At 36.7% G+C, this 22,868-nt stretch overlaps 1 protein-coding gene across 2 annotated transcripts in view; it reads right to left on the bottom strand.

Moving 5' to 3' along the window:
- Positions 1–22,868, bottom strand: part of edil3.S (EGF like repeats and discoidin domains 3 S homeolog) — a 311,320-nt gene that overhangs the window by 88,803 nt on the left and 199,649 nt on the right. For both annotated transcript variants that reach the window (XM_018244394.2, XM_018244395.2), the window contains one exon: positions 14,921–15,102. In XM_018244394.2, the coding sequence (XP_018099883.1) occupies positions 14,921–15,102 (182 nt within the window). The remainder of the gene's footprint in view (positions 1–14,920; positions 15,103–22,868) is intronic.

Below are 22,868 nucleotides of genomic sequence, written 5' to 3'. Positions count from 1 at the left end.
AATGTAATTTAATTAAATGGTATAAGAAGAATCTGGCGGACTTGATAATATTAACAGGTGTATAGTGACCCATCGGGTAAGGACTGCATCAACGTGACAATACGGTCCTCGCTGCTCAGGATTTTGAAATCTGAGTTTTACTTAACCCATGTCCTAGTAATTTGCATGTTATTATTATGTTTTTCTGTTTTTAAAAACATTTTCTTCCAAACATCAAAAGCCAATTTTCCACTTTTGACTGTTGATTTTTGGTGATGTTATTTTCTAGTCTATGAATCACAATATTTTCAACAAAATGGACTGATTAAAACATGTGTATTTTTCCCTTGTCAAAAGAAAACATAGAAGTGTTTATCTCTCTCTTTGAAATGTTTCTCACATTCAGAACGTGTATTTCAACATTTTTAAATTGTACTCATGAATTGAAAATATTTTGCCAATCTGACTAATTTATCAAAATGTTTTATAAGCAACAATAAGAATTTCAGAATGGTCAGAATTTCACAGAGTTAAAGATATTTATAATTTTTAGAAGGAGGTAAAGCCTTACATTTCCATACAAAGGACACATAAGGTAACCTGTAATCAATCTCCATAAATGCAGAAGTTTAAGTGATCTAGCAAAAAGAATTGTTATGTGTTAAGGTGCTGCTCATATCTAACGCGTTAAAATGATTGGCATGCATTTGGGTGTCCCCAATTCTTTTTAAACAATATATATATCTGGGATTAAGTGGTTAATCTGGCATCCAAAAAAAAAAAGGTTGAGAAGGAAAAGAAAAAACTAATAAGACTACCTGATTTATAAAACTAGATGCTGTCCCACTACTAGTGATGGGAGAATTTATTCGCCAGGCGCAAATTTGTAGGAAATTCACGCGTTTTGTTGGCGTCCATTTTTTTAGACGCTGACGCTGGCATCAAAAACAAGACGTTGGTGGCGTTTTCGCGAATTTCTCACCATTTCGCGAATTTCACGGGAATTTCGCTAATTTTTCGGCGAACCAAAACGGGACAAATTCGCCCATCACTACCGACTACAATGTTTGGGAATTATTTATCAAGGAATTTAAAAAAAGCTTTTTTTTAAAAAAAGTTGTACAAATAATTTTACCCTATTTATTAAAGTTATATTTTGACAATCAACAGATTTGCCATGTTACAATTTTATACCAAATACTTTACTGTACTGTAGTGTATATGGTACATCTATAAATGCTCTGAATTTATTGGGAGGAAAGTGCTATAGTGGGTCAAAATAATCTTAGCAGATTCACTATTCTCTTCTTTGGATAAAAAGACATTAAGGGGCAGATTTACCTAGAGTCGAATATCGAGGGTTAATTAACCCTCGATATTCGACCGTCAAAGTAAATTCCTTCGACTTCGAATATCAAAGTCGAAGGATTTACTGCTATTCCTACGATCGAACGATCGAAGGAATAATCTTTTTAATCCATCGATCGAAGGATATTCCTTCGATCAGAAAATTGTAGGAAGCCTATGGGGACCTTCCCCATAGGCTAACATTGGCCTCGGTAGGTTTTAGGTGGCGAAGTAGGGGGTCGAAGAATTTTTTAAAGAGACAGCACTTCGACTATCGAGTAGTCAAACGATTTCTAGTTCGAATCGTTCGATTCGAAATCGAAGGTCGTAGTCGAAGGTCGAAGTAGCCCATTCGATGGTCGAAGTAGCCAAAAAAAAACATTCGAAATTCGAACTATTTTTCCTCTATTCCTTCACTCGAACTAAGTAAATGGGCCCCCAGAAGTCATTTAATAATATTGGAGCAAAGTGCAAGTAACACATCAAGCCAACATGTTTTGTACTTTACACTCTATCTCACCAAGACCTGTGGTTTTTTTTGTAAATAAAGTGCTTACCACATTCACCAGAGATGTTTTCATGAGGGGAAGGACAGTGGAGGTAAATTGGACTACTCCATCTGACTCCCTACTTGTCACCTATGTTGTGCATCAAATAAGTACTAGCAGGGCATGTTGCAAAGGGGCTCCTCGCTAATGTTACCTGCTGGCATGAGGTTCATATTCATCTACGCTACATATCATTGCTGAGCTTCATAAATATGAATGGCATAATAGAATAAACGGAGACACACTTTTTCATTTACAAATGGATATTTTGTTGAGAAGAAAGTTTTGAAAAATGATCAAGCAGGTTGTAGTGAGACCTTCAAAAGGCTGAAGTTTAACAACTTTCTTTGCAAGAGATGAAAATAATATGAAGTGTGCAAAAGTCAAACCAAAAAGGAACGTTTTATGTTATGTATATGTATATGTTTCTTTATATATGTACAGCATTAAAACACGCAATACTAATCTGTTATAATATGACAAAACAATAAATTGCATTTTATATTTCCAGCATGAACTCACTTTCCTTCACAAACAGAATAATTGACCCTTTAGCTCTCAAACCAATTATCACTTATACAACATCATAACTAATTACATGCTGTGAAAGAATATTTTAGTAGTGTTTTTAATTTTCATCTTATTAAGTGAAAGCAAGTCAATGAAATGATATGCTAATTGGCTGATGCATATCGGCACCTGAAAATTACAGCGGGAACCTAAAATTAACTGAAATAAAAATATCCTTGGATGTTAACGAAACAATATCTACTATTAGCGGAGGGAACGTGGGATGGTGGAATCTGTAATTATAATTGCACAGGATTAAACATGGGAGTGTGTTTTTTGTTAAAATGTTTTGGCGGACTAGTATATTGAATTTTGAAAAATCACAAAAACATCTTAGTGTACTGTATGTACATGCAGCACCCACACGTTATCTTAGAAGGTAAGCTATTAGGTTTCATACAGAAATATGGATCATGTTAAATAAGGTCATCTCAGTATGCCAGTGGTTCCCATGGTTTGGACCCTTTGATATTAGATACTCTGTCTAAAAAAGCACCACAAATAACTGGAAGTCGATTTTCACTTTTGGTACAGTGGATGATATAGAAATGTTTTTTATATATTCGTACGTGCATTATTAGCCAAGGCAGAGGTGTGAACAATTTTGAACCTTAAAAAGGGGATTGAACCATAAAAATAAAAACCTCTGATCGTTATATTGTAGAAAATTCAAAGCTATCAAACCATGGTTTAATGACATAACAATGGTGGGTACTTTATCCAAGGACCATGAAAACACCTTATTCTAAGGTGGTAGCTGCCTTGAATCATTATTTTACAGTTATCTATTGGCTGAAATGGATTGGCTCAAGCACTTGCTGGCATTTCTGTTTATTGCATTTCTATTTTTATCAGTTTTAGGCCATTTAGGGGCAGATTTATCAAAGGTCGAAGTGAAGGTTCGAAGTTAAAAACTTCGAATTTCGAAGTAATTTTTGGGTACTTCGACCATCGAATAGTCCAACTTAGATTCGAAGTTAAAAAAAAAACTTTGAAATTCGAAGGTCGAATTTTTTTGAAGAACTGTCTCTTTAAAACTCGACGTCAACCATTCGCCACCTAAAAGCTGTCGAAGTGCTGTTTTAGCCTAAGGGGGACCTCCTAGAAACCGTATGGAGGCAATTGGGGTGTTTGGAAGATCGAAGGACGAAGTTAAAAAAACTTTGATCGAAGTACGATTTTGTACGATTCAAAGTAGGCCGAATTCGGCCCACTTTGACCCCAAAAAACTTCGACCTCCATTCGATTCGTCTTTTTGAATTCGAAGTTTTTTTTAACTTCGACCTTTGATAAATCTGCCCCTTAGAGTCACATTTTTGTAATCCTTAAAAAACAGAGTTGTCCAAGAACCCAAAAGTGCCCAACTACCCTAATATATAAAAACACAGGCCTTAAATGAATACATTTTTGGTGTAACTGGTACTTGAAGCTTGATAAAGGGCTGGAAAAGCTCGAAACGTCGCTTAGCTTGAGGCACGAATAAAGTACAATTTTTTTCACCATAATCGGAGTGCTGCTGAAGTATTTTCTTGTACGTGGTACTTTAAGGGGTGTATTAATTATGTTGTGTAAAATGACATTCGCCAAAAAAACGGTATAAAAAGTGGAGTAAATTATTTCATTGGCGTATGTAATTTTATGCCATGTGAACGCCAGATTTGCCATCGTTATTTTACATTGCTTCTGGCGGAAAACACTCTAAGTAAAAATGTTCTGCCGTTTTTTACACAGTAAAGCCAGCTGATGTGTGGTATAATATGCACAGCATAATAAATGTGCCCCTATGTATGTTTGTCAGATGAGAATATGGAACATTTGAAAGATGATAATGATAAGATAATTCTGGGTTGTTGGGGCTTACAGTCATTATACTGTAGATGTTTATTAAACTGATTAAATCAATCAAATAGATCACCTATCACAAGTGATGGGCGAATATGACCCGTTTCCCTTCGCCAAAACTTCACAAAATGGTGAAAATTCGCTGAAATGCATTGAAGTATAGTATAGTATATTTTTTCACCCATTAGAGTCTATGGGCGTAATTTTCTCAACGAAACTCGGCGAATAATTTCACTCATCACTACCTATCACCCCATCAAAGCTGAAAATTATTAGAACTTTTGATAAATATTCAAACACTACTTTCAATCAATTAAGAAAAAAAACATTCATACTGTTGACTTGTGGTATCAATTCATTCCCGTGTGCCCCTTCCACTAAATTGTGGCACGTGTGCCTGTTGGCATTATTGAAACACAATGGGGGTTATTTATCAAAGTCTGAACTTATCTCAATATTTTCTGCTACAAACTCCAATCAAATCCGCTCGGGTTTTTTTACACTTATTTATTATTACATTTTCTTGAAAAATTGCTTTGAGGGAACAAATTAGATTTTCAAGGGTTTTTTTGGATTTTTCCTCAGATTTTTACGTTTTTTTCTGATTTTTTATCTGATTTTCCAGATTTCCATGATTTTTTCAGAATTTTCACCCGACTTATCCATTGACTCATATGCAACCTTGACAGGTCTGAGATGCCGGATTTTCAGATTCGGACTTTTCCATCCTCGGGGTTTAATAAACTCTGAAAAATTTGTGATTTTTTTTAAAAGACGATTTTATAAAAAAAAACACTAATTTGTCATGATTTTTGCATTTGGAGTTTAGTAAATGACCCCCAATGTTTATTCATTTGTATAATGTACAGCAGCTGTATGCAATATATAAAATATGCCATCATCCCAATCTTTTGCCCTCACCTTATGGGGCTTGTTTGCCATTGTTTACATTATATGTCAGCCACCACAGGTGAAAGGTGGTGGTTAGTATATTTATGCTGTCTTACATCCTTACTGTACAAAGGACATTAATAATGAAACAGTAAACTCAAGTACAGGTATGGAATCTGTTATCTGGAGACCCGTTATCCAGAAAGTTCCAAATTACGGAAAAGCAGTCTACCATAGACTCCATTTTATCCAAATAATACAAACTTTTAAAAATAATTTCCCTTTTCGCTGTAATAATAAAACAGTACCTTGTACTTGATCCCAAGTAAAATATAATTAATCCTTATTGGAATCAAAACCAGCTTATTGAGTTTATTTACATGATTTTCTAGTAGACACAATATGAAGATCCAAAATATGGAAAGATCTGTTATCTGGAAAGCCCCAGGTCCCGACTCTGAGCATTCTGGATAATAGGTCCCATACCTGTATTGGTCTTTATCTGGTTCTCAGTGTCAGATTATATTTCCTTTCACAAGGACCCTCATCTTAATGGCAAATCCAATGCAAAATGTTTGGATCAGCGGCTAGGTCAACTGAACTACTTATTAGATGTATTTTTAAGTGTGTCTACCAGTTTTAGTTACCAAAGACACTGGTAAGCTGCACAGGTACTTATTATCCATCACAACTACATGGAAGAACTTCTACAATGCCCGCATTTTTCTGAGTTGCCATAGAAATTATTAATGGCTGTAAAGACAAGATAGATCAAACGTCCTTTAATGAATACACTATTATTAGCACTATGTTCGCTGTGTGCAGAGTATATATTTATCTTCTTCTATCCCTGGCTCTCATGTCTCTGCTCTTATTCATACAGAGTTTTTGATCAATCCCCTAATGTAACTGTTTTGTTGGAACGCTTTTAATACACTCCATAATCTTTTCTATCCCATCTTGGTGTAATTTGTTTCAATTGTCTTTTCTACCATGGAGAAGAACTTCTGAATCCCTTTTTCCCATTCTTCATTACTGCTCCTTTCAACAGTTCGCAATGATAACACAGATACAGTTTATTCATGCTAAATAAGGAGACTAAACACTGGAAACCATTTTTTTAATTTGACTTGACAATGGCTCTGCTCCCATTGTTGTATTATAGCATAACCACATTTGTCACATTGCCAATGAAAAGATTTAACATTTTACATATTTTCTAGTATTGGACCAAACTGGAACAATACTGCCACATACACAACAAAATATAAATAAAACTAATAGAAATATAGTGAGTGATGCAGTAAAATTAAAATACCAGGAGAAAATACACTTACAAACGGTGCTTATTGCTGTAATTTATTAAAAAATAATGTTTAGACATGTCACTTTTGTCAGATGGGTCATTAAAGTTGTTACAATGTCAGTTTGCTATATTTTTAGGGCACAATATTGCTAGTAGCTAATAATATACATAGTAACATAGTTAATTTGAGTGGAAAAAGTCCATTAAGTTTAACTCCTCTAAATGAACCCCAGTGCACATATTGTGACAAACTGATTGCCCGTACATGCAATTTTTGGGGGAAATTAGCTATGGTAGGCAGGCTAGTGTAGGATCAGGAGCATAAATACAGGGACACCGGGTCTTCAGGCAAAAAAAGATACTGGCATACAGGAAAACAGTTTATAAGTGTTTTATCAGCAATCATTCAAGACTTTCTGCACCTGAATTACTGAGCTGCCAGACAGAACAATCTGAAAACAACTGAACTGAAAAAAGTGTTTGAAAGGTGAACAACGCCTTTAAAGACTGGAGTCCAAAACTGAACTGCATACTCCAGATGAGGCCTCACCAGGGACCTATAAAGAGGCATAATTATGTTTTCATCCCTTGAGTTAATGCCCTTTTTTATGCAAGACAGAACTTTATTTGCTTTAGTAGCCACAGAATGACACTGCCCAGAATAAGACAACTTGTTATCTACAAGAACCCCTAGATCCTTCTCAGTTAAAGGGGTGGTTGACTTTTAATTTAACTTTTAGTATGTTATAGAATGGCCAATTCTAAGCAACTTTTCAACTGGTCTTCATTATTTATTTGATATTGTTTTTTAATTATTTGCCTTCTTCTTCTGACTCTTCCCAGCTTTCAAAAGGGGGTCATTGACCCCATCTAAAAACAGATGCATAGTAAGGCAACAAATGTATTGTTATTGCTAATTTGTATCACTTGTCTTTCTATTCAGGCCTCGCCTATTCATATTCCAGTCTCTTATTCAAATCAGAGCATGGTTGCTAAGGTAATTTTAACCCTAGTAACCAGATTGCTGAAATTGCAAACTGGAGAGCTGCTGAATAAAAAACAAAATAACTCAGAAACCACAAATAATAAAAAATGAAAACCAGTTACAAATTATCTCAGAATGTTGCTCTCTGCATCATACTAAAAGTCCACTCAAAGTTGAACAACCCCTTTAAGGAAACTCCCAACACACTGCCATTTAGTGTATAACTTGCATTTAAATTATTTTTGCATAACCTTGCATTCATCAACATTGAACCTCATTTTCCAGTTTGCTGCCCAGTTTCCCAACTTAGACAAATCACTCTGCAAAGTGGCAGCATCCTGCATGGAACCTATAGTTCTGCACAATTTAGTATCATCTGCAAAAATAGAAACAGTACTTTCAATGCCCACCTCCAGGTCATTAATAAACAAGTTGAAAAGCAAGGGACCTAGTACAGAGCCCTGTGGTACTCCACTAACAACACTGGTCCAATTAGAAAATGTTCCATTTACCACCAGTCTTTGTAGTCTATCTTTTAGCCAGTTCTCTATCCAGGTACAAATACTATGTTCCAGGCCAACATTCCTTAATTTAACCAGTAACCTTCTGTGTGGCACTATAGGGAATGCTTTAGCAAAGTCTAAGTAAATCACATCCACTGCCATCCCAGAATCCAGATCCCTGCTCACCTTCTCATAAAAAGAAATTAAGTTAGTCTGGCAAGATCTATTATACATAAAACCATGCAGGTACAAACTCATAGTATTATGATTTGCTATGAAGTACAGTATGTCATCCTTTATTACAACAAAGCTTCGAAAAGCTTTCCTACCACTGACGTCAGACTAAATGGTTTATAGTTTTTTATTCTGAGAACGGGATTCGTTTTTGAATAGCGGCACCACATTAGCAATTCACCAGTCTCTCTGCACCATGCCAAACTTTAATGAATCCTGAAAAAATTAATTTGGAGGTTTGACAATCACAGAGCTAAGTTTGCTAAGTACCCTGGGATGGATACCATCCGGCCCGGACCTTTGTTTATCTTAACATGTTCTAGTCTCTTTTGAATTTCCTCATGTGTAAACCATGCATCATTAGTTGTATTACTAGAATTGGGACAATTAAGAAGGAAACCTTCATTAACTGGTTCCTCATTTGTGTAGACAGATGAAAAATATGAGTTCAGAATCTCAGCTTTTTTTGTTCTTATCAACCAGCTGACCCCACTCTGATATTAAGGGCCCCACCCCTTCCAATTTTTTACTATTTACATATTTAAAAAATAATTTTGGATTATTTTTACTGCTTGCTGCAATATCCTTTTCCATATCGATTAATGCTTTTTTGCATGATTTATTTGCCTCATTGTACCTTATAAATGATTTGGCTGTCCCAGCTAACTTGAAAGCCTTAAAAACACATCTTTTCTTACCCACCTCAACAACACCTTTTATTGAACCAAAAAAGTTTTGCTTTGCAACTACTGAAAATCAGACACTTTTAGGGCTGCATAAAAATTATTCCTGTTGTACTTTTGTATCAGATCTGCTTAGAATCAACACTCAAGCATGTATATGCTATTTCTTTTAAACAGTTTAGACTCTAAACAAAATTACTCAAATACACTTTGCCAATGTGAGTTAAAGTTAAATTTGCAGTCAAATGTTCCATCAATTTCTTTATAATGAGGTATTGAGTCAGTTTACAACTGGAGAAAGGGGCACCAGTTTCAGCTGGAAATATTCATTATTGTCCTGTTTGCATGAATACAGAACAATGGTAATATTCAGCAATATGCCTGTGTTTCAGTAGATATGATTTAAATGCTGCAACCCATTTTGCCTGCAGCAGTAGTAAAGCAGCTGTGTTTGTGCTGAGATTTCTGCTGATTCAGGAGTTTATTAGTCATTTCAAATTCTCTAAGGGAAAGGAGATATGACATTGGTCTGAAGCATCTTGTGCAAAAAGTACTGTGCATATAGCCAATAGGAAAAATAGGAACTGACCCTGATTTTGTAGAAGCATTGGTCTAATACTGTAGGTGGGCGCTATGGCAAATCAGGTAAAAGGTTAAACATGATCATCTTCACTAGAATTGGCATGTTAAACAAACTACGGTTTCAACAAAAGCTAAAAAAATCCTAATACAGAACTCATTTTAGGATGCAGCATAAGAAAATGAGTCTTGTACCCCTGGACCTCTAAAGGGTAAGTATACCTCCCTTTTTGACATGAGCTTATTTAGCTGAGCCTAATTAAAAAAAATGCAGTATCTGAACTTACAGAAATATAAATGTAATTTGCTGTACACACACACACCTAATTCCACATACAGAAATAGACCCTTGATACTCTGACAAGACTCGCCCTCAATTTGCTTTATTGTAATATGATGGCTTATAGGACTCTTCTCTTCATAGTTGCTGGGGCACAGATCTTCTTGGAAGCAGATATCAAGTCTCGGAATTCATCACAATGGAAGTAGGCAGTAAAAAAAAAAAAAACTAGGTAAATATTCTTTTCGGAAGTAAAGTGCACTTTTCCCCCCCAAATTATAGCTAACACTGGAGATAAAACAATATAATTTTTTGAGACACTCCTCCTCATAAGCAAGTTTTCTGGCCTCCACACCAGCAGGGAGCACCTGGTACTGGCAGCCATGTTGGGACACAAAAAAAAAAAAAAAGAGTGAGTGCTCCAGCTCCTACATTGTGGGCATGCATACAACATAGGGGCAAATTCACTAAGTTCCGAAGTTGCAACAGCTTCACTGCACTTCGCCAGGGGTAGTTTCGCCAGAGCTACGCAAATTCACTAAAATGCGAAGTTGCGTTCATGGAGACGAACGGTAGTTTGCTACCGTTACTTCATCAGGCAAAGCTCAGTTACGCTAGCGATGCCTAATTTGCATACAGCGCAAAGTTAAAATATAAGGGACTTATATGCTGCAGCAACTACATTACACTACACAAGCCCAGGGAACCTTTAAAGAATAAAATAAAGGTGTTCTATTGCCCTACACATGTGCCCACTGTTTCGTTGAGTTGCCATATGTTAGGAAATGTAGGGGGGAAGGAGGGTACCCTCATGAAAATTGATGCTATTTTTCATACTATCCCCCTTAAAAAAGTAAAAGACGCCAGCGTTTTTTGGGACTTAGAAAAATTTTTAACTATTTTTGGACAAACTCCTATCTATTGTATTGAACTTCGCCTGGTCTGACCTGGCGAAGAAAAGTCTGGCGTAAGAGGTAATGTTCAGTAAAATGCGGAAGTTAGTGAATTAGCGTAGTTACGTCCCTTCGCCATATCGCAACTTCGCCTGGCGTAAGGGTGCAAAGTAGCGCTAGAGTAGGTCCACTTTGCTAGCGAATTTATGCCAGGACCCGTTAGTAATTCAGCAAAATAACTAAATGACGTCACGCTGGCGAATTTGCACTAGCGTTAGCCGTTTCACGCTTTAATAAATTTGCCCCATAGTATCTATAGACTCATCAACACATCCTACATCACACACATGTGTAGTGCAGGTGCCAGAGTGGTTTTGAAGAGACTTTAGATAAATAATTACTATTGTTCACCCCCCAATTGTGAGTGGGATCTGTTAGCCTGTCCCCCTGGTGGAGAAAACAATTTTGAGGTGGTAGGCTCTGTTTAAAATGAATGTACAGAGCAAAAGGGCTATCCAACATTTAACAAATATGAATAGTTTGCAAATGTTCTGGCAAACATTCTCTCACTATTTTTGGTAAATATTCCTTGAAATGGCTCTCAAACATTGTGCAGTGACAGACGGTGCATTAGAAATAATTTATTCAGGTCTAGCACAGCCATGAGAGTTTCACTAACCTTTCTATTTTTAATACCATATATAATTAATAACGAAGCCAATTAATCAGAACAACAGCAACATGTTTGAACATTGCCTAATTGTAAAAGTATCTACATATATATATAATAGATAATTAGGTATATTGCTCTGATTAAATGAATACAGGACTTCATCAAATAATGTTTCAAGCTCTTAAAGTTACCAGTTTGTTGCCATTTTTTATGATTTCTATCCACAAATGATCACAGAGTGTCTCTTGTCATGTACATTAATTTAAAATGGGGGAAGAATAATTATTGTTTTATTTTAAACAGAACAGGAAAGAAAAGTGACATTTATATATTTTGTGTGTGGCATTGACTAGTGTATATATGAATCTATATGTGTTTGTTGGTGCGATTTGTATAGAATGTATTTTATAACAAAATTTATTATAAATCTAAAATATGTCCATTGTGTTTTCTGATAACTAAACTTTTTTGAAAACACCATTTCCTAATCACAATATGAATTTGGCCACAAAGAAAATGTATGAGCCTAAAATAAGTTTGTATTCACAAAATAAATCTTGTGAACAAGGATTATTGTGAAATCACACATTTAATCCTGGAAACCTAAGCATTCTTGTATATTACAAAAAATAAATCTGTAACAGAATGTGTAATAGAATGCATTTCATAGCAATGTGTATTTACTTTGTACTGACAAAATTCAATTTCTAATTACAAATTATTTACAAAATAACAAAATACTTTTTTCAAGGACGAGCATCATATTCATGCAAATTTGAATAACCAGCATTTTCCCCTAATGGTTGCATAATGGTTGCTGTTGAAAACTTATTTTAATTACTAAAGAATTTTTTCAACTTAATTCAGAGCTAAGCTATAGATACAATTGTGGAAAGGTTGATGCTGATTGAATCTTATAGCAGACTATGGGCAATGTTTCAATTTTGTTCCCATGTTCCAGCAATTAAGATAGATATTGATCAATGTGTACTTAATCAAAATTTCCTACTACTGTATATACTACTCATTATGTGAAATGGTTGGTTGGTAAGAGGATTTATGTAGTTTAATCCTCAAGTGCTTTAGCTGTGCTGCTTTATTTTTGAAAAATCTGAGATTTGAACAAAGAGCTTAAATTATAAGTATGAGAGCTGCCCTGAGTATGCATTCGATATCAAAAATGAAATGCTCTAGTCTACCATTGAGATTATTTGGTTGGCTGCATGAAAACTGTAAGAAAACTATATATCTTAAAAAGATGAGAACCCTTTATGTTTCCTTTACTAGATTTTTTTATCATCATAGTAATAGTATACCTTGGAAAGTTCTCTGAAATCCAGCACAATTACACTATTTCCTCAGTATTTGCATACTTCTAATCAACTTTGACCAGGTATATACAGTACCAAATGTACATTATTTGTCCATCCACAAGACGTAATACATGAAATATAGTGATAGGTGAATTTGTCCCATTTTGCTTCGCTGAAAAATTTGCGAATTTTCCCGCGTAATTCAATAAACAGCAAAAGTTCACAAAACGTGAATTTTGACGCCGGCGGCAATTTTCTGGTGTCAATTGACACGCATTAAAGTCAATGGGTGCGCTTTTAATTGTCGTTGGCGTCTAAATTGACGCCGGCGTCGGAATTATCATTGGCATCAAAAAACTTTGATGCCGGCAAATTTTCGAGAAATTTGTGCCTTTAATAATAATCACTTCGAAATTCGACCCTTGATAAATCTGCCCCTTAATAAATCTTCTTAGAAATATTGAAAAACCACAATTTTTTTGAGATTCTGGGAAAAAAATTCAAATTGTTAGCTAATGGGCCTGTGTCACGGTCGGCACCCAACACCAGAACAAACACCAGGCACCCTGGTCTCGGCTCGTGCTTCACCAGTAGTGTGACCGCCTTTGGGCCTCGAGCGGAGCCCTCGGCTTACTTTGATGCCACCTGGACTTAACGAGAGGTGCAAGATGAGAGTTCTGGATAGGCAGAGGGGCATGACTGTACAGCAAATTCTTAGGACAAAAGGTCGTAGTACAAGGCATTAGGCAATAGAGTAGTCAGATCAGGTTGGGTCGAGGCAGGCAGAGAATAAACATAGTCAGACAGGCAAGGGTCAAACCAGGAAGTCAATCAGAGGGTTAATCAGAAAAGGTAGTCGGTATTCAGGCAGGATCCAGAAGTCAGAATTGTCAAAAGCCAGGCAGGGGTCACAACAGGAATCAAAAACAGGTTCAGACAGATATAGAAAATCCTATCACGGGCAATGAGAAACAGCAGGAAGGTCACTTTGCGCCTACTAAACCTGGAGGTGCGCGCCGCACGCTCACTAAGAAAAGCCCGGCGCATGAGAAGAGGAGCGGCACGGCGGGCGTCCCCGCTGCACCACTAGACCACCAGGGTTAGTTATTTTCCTTACAGCCTGTTAATCTAGCCCATCTATCATAAGTTTGAAAGAAAATATGGTAATGGTTGAAACTTAATGGGCATGTATTAAACCAGTGGCTTGGATATATTGTTTCTCTATTCAGTTCATTCTTTCCTTCAGTAGAGCTACCTAAAAGCTATTTCAAACAATGCACATTCTGCAGAAAAAATTAGGAAAAATGAGGGAAAATGCTTATAACTGGTCTGTGAAACTGAAAAAAGTGCATAAAGCAGCTACTGGACACTTACATAAATGGGTGATCCTCCTTAAGCAAAATATAAAATACCCTTACAGCTGATTTGTACGGACATACTGAACTTTTTTTTACCTGCATTGTCATAAATATTTTACTCCTCTCTGACATTTCCTATATTTGAGGTATTGGTGGAACAGTGAAAATGACATATTTGCTTCCTGTACTAAAACAATCCACTATCTTTGCTGAATACGGAACATTGAGAGTTCAAGTTAAAGAACAAACATTCAATATGACATAATAGTCTTAGTTCGTCAACTGCCAGAGAGAAGTCACGAATTCTGTTATAACGGAAAAGTCTAACTCACTATCCGATACTACAGTCCCACAAAACAAATGTGAATCCACTCACAGATCATCAGAAACTAAAAATACAAAGGTAGAGTGTATGAAATATCACACAAAGAGGTACATTACCATGTCTTCATTAGTTGGCTAAGGGTGAGATTTACATGAAAATCTTTTTTTTTTTGGCATTTTCCTAGCAATTTAAGTTTCAGCAGATTTATTAACCTTTTAATAAAGTAAACTTCAAATTTTTAAATTGTTTCTGCATTATTTAGTTATTTTTGTAACAGAAATAGACATCAGAAACTGATATTACGTGTTTGCCAATGCACTTGTAAATTTCCTTCTAATGGAAGACTGACAAGCCCAATATTTGGAAATTCATTTACAAGATACAATTCAGAAATTAGATTTTAAGTGACAAAACCTGCACTGTATTACATCTCAGATTTTCATATCTTGTAAGTACTTTACTGTAAATAAGTAATATGCAGAAACAGTCTTATTCCAACTGTTACTACAGCTTCCCCAAAAATACAAAATATTTTACGTAGGAAATAGAAGATATCATTGCAATGAATGCAGTGAAATACATCGATGACATGATTTAGACAAATAATCTACCTGGATCCAGGGCCAGCGATCATTTTCTGCTGAAGTCCAAGCATTCACAAGACCTTTTTTGTTTAGTCGTGCAAAATATGGGTACCATTTTTGTAGCCCAAATAGAGCTCGATGAGTTGAGGATGCTGTTATCTGTTGGTTTGATATAATTCCACCTTCCATACCAAGAGGTCCAGAACATCCTAGAAATAATGATAAGTGAATATTAGTTCAATCCCTATAATAATAATGTCACGCTATTCTGGGCTATCCATAACACAAATGGTTAAAGTGTCCAGCTATTGGTATGAGCATGGGTTACACTGCAACTTACACAACAGGGTCAGGGCCTTCGCCAAGTGGAAGCTTCCTTTAAGGGGTAGTAGAACTAAACCACACAGGCTATTGTATGCAAAAATAGATAAATTGGACACCAGGAGGTTCTTTGGTGAAATAACATGGATTTATTTACAAGAGCAACAATATTGACCACAGGTTTACTCAGGTATGAGGCAATGCAGGTGTAACAAGTCACAGAGGAGGGTAGATAGAGGAGGATGATACAGCAATCACAGATGTCACTCCCATGTCACACCTATAAGTGTCCGGATCCCATCCAGTGGAGTGGTTAGGGAGAAGAATTCTAGCCTAACACCCTATCCGCTGTGGTCCCTTCATTAAAGGCATACAAGGAAGCCTTGTGGGAAGCTACTCCCTGCTATTATCCTTGATGGAGCACACAACTGCTCTTTCTATATAATCTGTCTATCTTACTCTCCTAGAGAGTCTATTAAAAGTATAACCTGTGCTTGCTAACCTCATTCACAGGATTTCCTGGTTCCCAACTTAATCTCTAAAGGTACAGGTCCCTTTAGGGCGGTGGCTTTACTGGGCTTTGGTGTATCCAGGCTCAATGAGCACAACCAGTTGGATAGGACACCAGCAAGGACACCAGCAGCCAAAGAGGAAGAGGCCACTCCTTTCCAACACTATATGGATGTGTGTCAGGAACTGGTCAATAACTGTTAGTGAAATACTTAAACTAGATACAGGGACTTTTGCCTAGTAACTAGGAAATAAGTAAGGGTGGGGATTTAAAGCTATAGGAGCCTAGCAGATCCCTACAATAATAATCATCATCAAATCTTCTATTTGTTGCTTACACCTCTCTGATGGGAGGAAATCCGTGATACTACCCAAAACACTCAATAAGGAGATACATCTGTCTTTGTTGACAACTTCCAGCAGGCCAGCACAGCAAAAGGCAGGGCAATAGCAAGGATTAGTCACACTATTAGTTGATGGTTAGGCAGGATGTCAGAGAGGGAGTCAAAATAAGGGGAGGCAATCTCTTTACAGATCGGGAGGGGACTCGCTGTGGGTGAAGGGGTTGGAGACCCGAGGGTCAGCGTTATTTGCATCTGCTTAGTTGTACCTGAGGCACAGTATAGTTAACGTGATAGGCAGTTTCACCAGCACCGTGTTACCGGTATATTTCATGTGTGTGCATTTACCTAACCACTTTACGGGAGGGATCTCCAAGTGGTTGAACGGGTTGGCATCGGAAATTGAACAGGTGACTTTGCCAGTCTTTATAACTTATTACCAGGGCATACTGAGTAATGGACTTGGGCGAATTTGACCCGTTTAGTTTCATCAAAAATTCTCTGCTGGCGATATGTCACCGACACCTATTAAAGTCTATGGGCCTCAATTTTTTTTCGATTATTATATTGCCATTACTTTTAATGCAGTGTTTCTGAACCAAAGATATCATTTATACCAGTGCAGCACAACAGTATATTACATTTTCATTAGTTTAAAACTTTACATTTTTTAGTGTTACTGTTCCTTTAAAAATACAAGCAGAGTTTGTCATTTTACAAATAAAGACAAACTGATTTAGCATACATCTTTTCTAGCATTTATGTTCAATATATGAAAAAATAAAAAGCACCGACTCACGGCTAATCATTACACTGCAACTGGCAGAGTCTGTAGCAATCCCTTAGCTTCCCAGGCCATATTACAAGCAGAGAAAATAGATAATGGAGCACCACAACAAAAAAGCTTTCTTCTTTATTTCTTGCAAGTTAAAAAACATGCAGTATTCAACACTTAACCCATTTTGGGAGCTTCCACCCATGCCTATGATTAAGGATGGAATAACCCAAAACAGGTAATAATAAGTGTGAGGTCTGAAATACAAAAATCTTAGAACTGCAGTATTTCATAAAGTCTACTTCACAGAGGATCATTTTTTAAAGGAAAGAAAAAAAGTCTACAAAGAATCAACAAAATAATAGTAAATCTGTTTATTCGTAAGATTAAATGGATAATTCTCAGGGAGCAGATGATTAGTAAAGAAAATCAAAATGAAAGAAAACAACTAGAATAATGGGCCAGCTATAATATTTCAGCTTTAGGAACCAATCATTACTTGTGAACTGCCTGTATTTCAAGAGTTGATATATCGGCATGTTGAAATGACGTGCGCAGCACAGGATTAGCCTGGAGTGGGGTATGCTTACTTGTCTTTAAGGGGAGTCTGCTTCATCCACTACAAATATACATTTTTAAATACAGTACATATTCAGATTCATAGTCAGGAATGAGAAAGTTCTAATTGCAAGTCAGGTAAGCAGTTAATGTGTCATATTCGGATGCCATATTGCAACATACAGGAATCCAAATGCAATCCTTCACTTAAATCATACTTAATATAAAAAATAAATCCTTATTTCTTGAAGCATGAAGTTGTATGTATTAAACTAGTGTATAAAGTAAAAAAGAAATTAAGAATGCAGAATACATAGATACAGACAATGTAATACTATATTATTATTCTAGGAAACCAGTTAAAAAGCACCTTGAGTAAAAACCTAGTAATGTGGTAAAACATTGTTACATAGTAAGTTAGGTTGAAAAAAGACACATATCCATCACAAGTATGCACTGTAAGCATTAATTCATAATTTATTTTTGTTAAATAGTGATGGGCAAATTTGTCTTGTTTCGCTTCGTCGAAAAATTTGAAACAGCAAATAATTAGCGAAATGTAAATCTTGATGCCCGAGTCAATTCTGTCGACCGCGTCAATTTTTACACCACCGTTAAAGTCAATGGGCGTCCCAATAATGTTGATGCGATGTATTCTGCATGGAAAAAGTTGCAGCAAAAAAAACACCCACATACCAATGTATTTTGGGTGAAAAAAGTTGCTGACCACCTGAATTAGGAGACGGACATCAACTACATTTTGGTGCAGGCTTTAAATCTTACTGTTAATGGCATCACATTCTAAAGAGGACACATGGAGGCTTATTTATTAAAGGAGAACTAACTCCCCACTACCAAAGGCCCCCCCTTAAGTTTCAGGAATTGCCCCCTCCCCTCTCCCTGAAATGCGCATTAGTTAACATGAAGCCTGCTGGTGCATGTGTAGTTGGGCAAGGTATCCAGATGGTCAGGAGTCAGCATTGAGACCTGAAGATATTTTTAAATAATGCACATTGCAGGGAGAGGGGGCAATGCCAAAAAGTCTAGGGGGGTTTGGAACGGGGGGTTAGTTCTCCTTTAAAATTCAATAGTGATTTTACAGGTTTTTGAAACCACGATTAAACTCGATCCCCATATGTAATAAAAGGCACTAAGCTGGCCCAGGAGCAGTAACCAATAGCAACCAATAAGATGTTTGCTTTTAAACAGGTGACCAATTAATGCTGCCTGCTAGTTGGTTGCTATGGGCTACTGCTCTTGGGTAAACTCAGTGCCTTTTATTACATAACCCCCTATTTCTCTAAAACCATGAATGCCATGAATGATATGCTGAACAATGTGCTAAAATATGAAAACTTCTAAAAATTCTATTTATTTGGATAATTACTAGTTAAAAAAAAAATCCGAAAACCTCTAAAAGTCCAAATTATTACAAATGGTCTAATAGGATAATCTCTGCCCAGACTGACTTCTATGGGACCTTGACAGATTTTACTGGGCACCGTTTTGCGACTTTTTCGTTGTTTTTACACTTAATAAATGTTGAATTTTTTGAGTTTTAAAGAAAAACAGGAAAAAGCCATGCATTTTTTTTAGAGATTCATGGAAAAAAAGAAATTGGAATGTCAGTAAATAGGCCCCTAAATTTTCCAGTAGGAAAATTAAAAAAAGCAGCACGCATAGGTGTCACTAATCATTACATAAGTGATAGATATTTGCATAAAACGGTGTGCAAAATAACCTTGCAAATGATTGGTTGACTTAATGAATAGTTTTTTTATATCACAAGTGGGAAGTTACTCCATATCCCCTAATTATACATTACGCCTCTCCTTTGTGCCTTCTTCTATCCGTGCAATATATGGCTGGGGAAATATTATCCCTTACATCATGTACAATGAATAATGAATGAAGAATTGAAACTAAACGCATTCACCAGTAAAATATATTTGTTCTTTTGCTAAACGTTGGTTGATACATCAATAAATAAGGCAACAGTTAAGACCTATTCTACTGTGAATAAAGATTATATTAGAAAGAATGAGATTACATAGTTTTGTTCCCAGGATAAAGCCTAATGCAGCTTATCATAAATAAATGGAAAAGGAAAGAAATATCACACAAAAATATTGTTGAAAAGTTATTCCCAAAGGCTGATATTTTTTTAGACAAAGTAGAAACTCTAGAGTTTTAAAAATGAAGGCAAGAAAATAAAAAGCACATTGGATTTCTTTAATGCACTTGATAATGGTTTTATCATTTATTCATATCTGACTTGAGCTTCCTTGGAGATACATTACTGGCTATATTGTGACCAGGCGGAAGCAAAGAGTTTCATTCTACCCCACCTGCTCCCTATTTCCCTGCTGTTTCCACCATCGTCTTCAATAGTGATGGGCGAATTTATTCGCCAGGCGCGAATTCGCGGCGAATTTGCGCGATTCACGTCCAGCGAATAAATTCGCGAAACGCCCGCGAAAATTCGCCGAAAAAATTCGCCGGCGTCAAAAAAATTTTTTCCGAAAAACGGACGCCGGCGTCGAAAAAACGGGCGCCGGCGTCAAAAACGAGACGCTGGCGCCGTTTCGCGAATTTTTCGCCGTTTCGCGAATTTCGCGCGAAATTCGCGAATTTTTCGGCGAAGCGAAACGGCGCAAATTCGCCCATCACTAGTCTTCAATGCTATTTGCAAAAGAGGCTGAGCATGCAGTACTGTAAATATGCAATTTCAACACTATTTAAAGGTTTAAAATTAGATTTATGGGGTGCCTAAAATAAATAAGGGAACGTTTGCTAAGAACATCACTTTTGCAACACTAAGAACTAGGTGTTCTGTACTTTGTTTTCTCCAGTCATTGCATCTGTTGTAGCCCCAGCCTTTTCATTGTAACAAACTGTCCCAATTGTTTTGGTTCCATTGGGACTGTTCTCATATCACTGCTGACCTCAGATCCCAGGAGAGTAGCTGCAGCCAAGTTATACAAGCAAGCTACAAATAAGCACTCTGTGCAAGCATACGGGCCCAAATCCAGCCTGCTTTCTGCATGGTGCTCTAAAAGAGGTATCCCTTCCATAGAATGCCTCTAAAATGCTGCGAATGATGCCTCTAAAATAGCACTCGACATGTCAGAGTGAGTGCTATCTTTAGGCAGATGATGGTATGAAAGCTTATTTTAGACCTACTGTGTCATGTAATCATAATATACTGTATTTCCAGTGAGTGCATAGGGCTGGGCAGCTGAATAGCCCAACCAAAGTGACAGGGTGGAAGATTAGTACCCATCAGGAGATCCGCAAAACAACATCCAAATGTGTGTGTGTGTGTATATATATATATATATATATATATATATATACACACACCTAAATACAGGTATAGGATCTATTATCCAGAATGCTCTGGGCCAGGGGTTCTCCGGATAAGGGATCTTTCCTTTCAGACCTTAAGGGGTATATTTATCAAAGAGTGAAGTTAATAGTGAAGTTCCGCCACTAGAGTGTAATTCCGCCACTCTCCATTCATTTCTATGGGATTTTTATAGGCGTATTTATCAAAGGGTGAACTTTCACTTTCACCCATTGATAAATACGCCTTTCAAAATCCCATAGAAATGAATTGAGAGCTGCGGAATTTCACTCTTTGATAAATTTACCCCTAAGTCTGCTAAAAGTCATTTTAACATTAAATGAACACAACATGATTGTGTTGCCACTAGTATGGAGTCATGTAGCTTTGTTTGGATCAAGTGCAAGGTTTCATATCTATAGGAATGAATTAAATCAACTGTATTGTTTTCTCTTGTAGACACCTCATTAGTCATCTGACTGGTTTTCTCAAATTAGAAGGACTTGTACAATGATCTTTCGGAGGTTAAATGCCCTGAAATCTCGCTTTAATCAGCATGATCTGTTGAGTATAACGGGGATGGGTTCAGAGACATCACAGAGGCAAGGTGTTGATTTTATTAGTGCGATTGGAGTTGTGAGGTGTTTTTAAACCTTCCAAGAGGAGGTGCCAAAACAGCATTGTATGTGGAAAATAGTCACATTTCCCCGCCTCTGTTTAAACTTTGTTTTTCAGTTTTCACATATATGGCTTGTTTGACCCTTCCTTTGAACCAGTCATCTTCCCTGTCTAGAATGTGAACTTGGCAGTCTTCAAACATGTGTAATTGTTCCTTTAGTTTTAGGTGCACAGCTGAGTCCTGAACAGAGGAGGTGGCTCTTGTGTGCTGTGCCATACATTTGTATAGCTCAGTGGCATAACAAGCACTTGCCGGGCCCCCCTGCCAAAAAACTTTGAAGTGCCTGGTGCTCATAGTAAAAGTCCCCCTCTGCTCTCCCCTCTGTCGCATCGAGGAGGCGTGCACACAAGAGGGTGTTACACACCCAAGCTACATATGGAAGGACCAAGTTCTTTTGTTTGTCCTGCTTTCCAACTTTACTGGTTGTTTGGTGTTATTCTTCGTCCTTTTTCCAGTTACGTGAAAAAGGTTCCTGGGTATTTAACTCCAGAAAGATCTTTATACAAGTCATTGTGAATTAAGAAATCCAGGTGGATAACTAGAGAAAAGTCTTCAAGGGTAAATAACTACAGCAAGTCCAGTTGATTCAAATTATTATTATAGATATCCCATGACCTGGATGAATGAGAACCATCACAGACGTAATGTACCATATTATAACTATTATTATTATTATAAAGAAAAATAAATCTTTTAAAAATGATTATTATTTGCTTGTAATGGACTCCATGGAAAAATGGCATTCACATATTTTGGAGCTTCCTGGATAATGGGTTTCCAGATACAGCTCCTTTATCTATATAGTAAACAAGAGCCATGTATATTCCACAAATGATATCTGTCATACACTGTGCTTAAGGATGTCATCAATTATAACTGGCGCTTGTGTGGCCCAATCCCCATAAATGAAATAAATTAAAGAGGCTTACCCTGCATATAAGCAGTTTGAGCATAACGCATATCGATTCAACTAGAACGAGGGGCATTCATAATTTTAATAAAGTGTCTATCCTCCTACACTGTATGTCTAGTAATTATCACTGTAATGTGAGGGGATGCAGATGCTGATGGAAATATAGTTATATATGTATTGAATTAATTATGCAGAAACCCATCCTTCCTTAGAATCCATTTTAATCAAATAATTTTTATTTTATTTATTTATTTATTTTTTAAAACAGTATTTCCCTTTTCTCTGTAATAATAAAATTGTACTGTACTAGTATTTTTCTGTTGCTGTCTCTGCTGAATACTGTTGTCTGTGGGTTTCTGCCAGTGACATACAGTACCATATATTGAGTTTATTTTCATACATAACTGATATACTGTGCATAATGCTGGAGGCAGAAGTAGTACACCGAAGGGGTTTGCAGGATCCTATGGAACACAATGCTGAGCAGATTCATAGCACTCAGACACAAGGGACCTACCACCGCAAGACACAA

The sequence above is a fragment of the Xenopus laevis genome, chromosome 1S (assembly GCF_017654675.1).
Source record: "Xenopus laevis strain J_2021 chromosome 1S, Xenopus_laevis_v10.1, whole genome shotgun sequence".
Lineage (NCBI taxonomy): Eukaryota > Metazoa > Chordata > Amphibia > Anura > Pipidae > Xenopus > Xenopus laevis.
Note: the sequence above shows the minus strand (reverse complement) of the source record. Positions and strands in the feature narration are given on the sequence as shown.